The sequence below is a fragment of the Sander lucioperca genome, chromosome 20 (genome assembly GCF_008315115.2).
Source record: "Sander lucioperca isolate FBNREF2018 chromosome 20, SLUC_FBN_1.2, whole genome shotgun sequence".
In the NCBI taxonomy this organism is placed as follows: Eukaryota; Metazoa; Chordata; class Actinopteri; order Perciformes; family Percidae; genus Sander; species Sander lucioperca.
This window is the reverse complement of record NC_050192.1, coordinates 21,820,140-21,823,102: the sequence shown is the minus strand read 5'-3', so window position 1 is coordinate 21,823,102 and position 2,963 is coordinate 21,820,140. Positions and strand designations below refer to the sequence as shown.

The following is a 2,963-nucleotide window of genomic DNA, read 5'->3' as shown; positions in this document are numbered from 1 at the left end:
GCTGCCATGCATCACCCAGGTGGGTGCTACACATTGGTGGTGTTAGAGAGTAGTCGTCCCCCCCCCCCGAAGGTCTTTGAGTGTCTATGATAAAGCGCTATATAAATGTAATTAATTATTATTATTATTATTATTACCAGGGACTGGGGTTGCAAATTAGCCAATTGGCTAGAAACCTTTTATGCATCTACATCTACATCTACACATATTGTTATGGCTTTGACTATGATAATTATGTATGTAATAATGTGCGCTGCATTGTCCCTGACAAATATAATAATAAAAAAAAAAATTATATAGGACAGCAGAAGATGTGAAAGGGGAGAGAGAGGAGGAATGACACGCAGCAAAGGGCCGCAGGTCGGAGTTGAACCTGCAGCCGCTGCGACAAGGACTGAGCCTTAGTACATGGTGCGCACACACTACCACATGAGCTGTCCAGGGAGCATGCACAGGGGTGTTGGGGGGGGAATCTACGCCTATGTTTAGACAGGGTTTCTGCAGGTTTCAACAAGTCAAATTTAAGACTTTTTAAGACCTTTTAAAAACCTTTATGAATGAAATTTAAGACCTATAGTACGACATAAAGGTACAACGAAATTCAGAGTCACAAAAGTACTTGCAAAGTATTTTAGTTAACCGTTACTTAGCTAGCTATCTAGCATAGTTGGCATCCAAATACAGTTGTTTTTAAAAAAATATTTAGCTTAGCACACCTGCTCACGTATGACCGATTTAAAGGTGCAATATGTAATACTGACAGCTAGTGTTTAAAATAGTTACTGCAGTACAAATTCAAAATACTGGAGAGGGTCGTCTCCCCCGCCCCCTCCTCCCCAGACTCCAAGTTCACGTTGGTTGCCAGGCTGAGACCGCAGCATCCACAACAATGTTGCTAGACGCTTGTCTCACATAGCCAGACATTATTTCACAGCACAGCGGAGTAGCTAACGTTAGATGCTGGCTATATTGACATTGTCATAAAAGCCCGTGCTCACGAGCTCTGTACCCAACTGACAGGCACACTTTTTCGGCTTAGAATTACAGTAGGAACTAGAGATGGTCAGATACCATTTTTTGCTTCCCGATACCGATTCTGATACCTGAACTTGCGTATCGGCCGATACCGAGTACTGATCTGATACCAGTGTGTCATATATTTATTATGTTTTAACAAGTGTATACTACTATCCCTGTATAGATGATATGATGTATAACAGCTGTATACTACTATCTCTGTATGGATGTGATATTATTTCTATCTTTGTTGTCAGTCTGGCTCAGGTTTATTCTGCAGTTTGACAGTCAGTTATAACGGAAAAAGAACATAAATAAACTACTTTAACGTAGATTTTCTTCAGGGTTTTATTACGTGGTATCGGCTCGGTGCATAAACTCCAGTACTTCCCGATACCGATACCAGCGTTTTAGGCGGTATCGGAGCCGATACCGATACTGGGGTATCGGAACATCTCTAGTAGGAACTGCTAAAAACACAACAACCTCGCTGTCCTCTCCACCCGATGGACAGACACACTTCCTAGGCTTAGAATTACGGTGAGAACCACTAAAAATACCACTACCTTGCCGTCCTTTTCCACCCGACTGAACACACTTTATTGGCTTAGAATTACGGCAACAATCGCTAAACACACTGCAAACTCACGGTCCTCTCTTTCCGATTTACAGCCCCCCTCTCTTGGCTTAAAATAACTCACCGTTGTCGGCTACAGACGCTGAACAGGCTACATGTTGTAAACAGCCGTGGTTGCTTGCCTGGTCCTCCGGTACCGTTAGCCGTTAGCATGGCGGCGTTAGCCAGGACCAGTCGGGATCACTTCACTGGCTGGGTCTTAATTGTTTTTGCGAGTAACCAACTCGGGTACTCGAGCTATCAATGTGAGTACACAAATGTTGAAATGACATAAAATGCCCGTCACTAGTAGCTGTGATACATTAGCCTGAAGCTAATGCTTACCTGTTCAGGAGGAAATTAGCCAACTCTGTATCCTTTTGGGCTCTAAGCTGTCTCCATCTTTCAAATACATCTCCAATATTTACCCAGACGGGGTTGTTACGTGTCTGGTCACGCAACTGTTAGAAACATGCCTTTTTTTTAGGTCGGGTAGAATCTATCTCTGTTGATCCTGTTCATTTGTTTGCTGCTTTCATGGCTGTACTAACCTCACAACTGTAGCGCGATGGATTTACGTTTTTACAGATATATCTGGCAACCCGGCCTGGCTGACAAACTGGGCAGTTGATAACAACAAACAGGCCAAAACACAAACAGAAATTCCGTCACGGAACGGAAATTTCAAAAGGAGAAAATACTGGCATTAGCATTGTTGTCAGAAAAGATAGTTGTTTTTTTTTGAAAAATTTTTTTGTGTGTGGTTATGTTTTGGAGTATGTCTTGTATGTTTAGTGTTTAGTTTTTGTGTTAAATTGTGAATTTAAAAAAAAGCAAAAAAAAAAAAAGAAAAGATATTATTTAAAATAAGCATGTTTCCTTAATATCTGATGACGCATTGGGGCCATTTTTGGATTTATTACACTAAATATATTACATAGTGGACCTTTAAGTATTAAAATAAATTAAAAAAAAATCGCTTTTAAAAATGTTTATATTATGTATTAAACATATTTTTAAAGAATGAAGAAGATGCCTGAGAGACTCGGACGTCCACTACGTACTTTTTATTCCCAAAGTTCGATCAGAGAATCAATGGCGGCCATTTATAATAACGGTTATTAAGAAGAGCAAACTCACCGCGAAGATGATGTTGAAGATGGTTAGGAGCCATTTGAGGCAGCTGTTGACCTGAGTCATGTTTAAAGATGGAAATACAACACAAGGATAGTTCTTAAAGGTGATGAAGAACCGACTGCAGCGGAGAAGTGAGGAGAGACCGGGAAGGTGCTGGTTTTAAGAGACAGGAGAGAGACCGAGGGGACGGCGG

General features: G+C 41.1%; 1 protein-coding gene across 1 annotated transcript in view; it reads right to left on the bottom strand.

The window, feature by feature from the left end:
* Window positions 1-2,963, bottom strand: part of LOC116051986 (tetraspanin-8-like) — a 9,407-nt gene extending 6,444 nt beyond the window's left edge. The window contains exon 1 of the mRNA XM_031302471.2: window positions 2,774-2,963. Coding sequence (XP_031158331.2) covers window positions 2,774-2,833 — 60 coding nt within the window. The 5' untranslated portion in view covers window positions 2,834-2,963. The remainder of the gene's footprint in view (window positions 1-2,773) is intronic.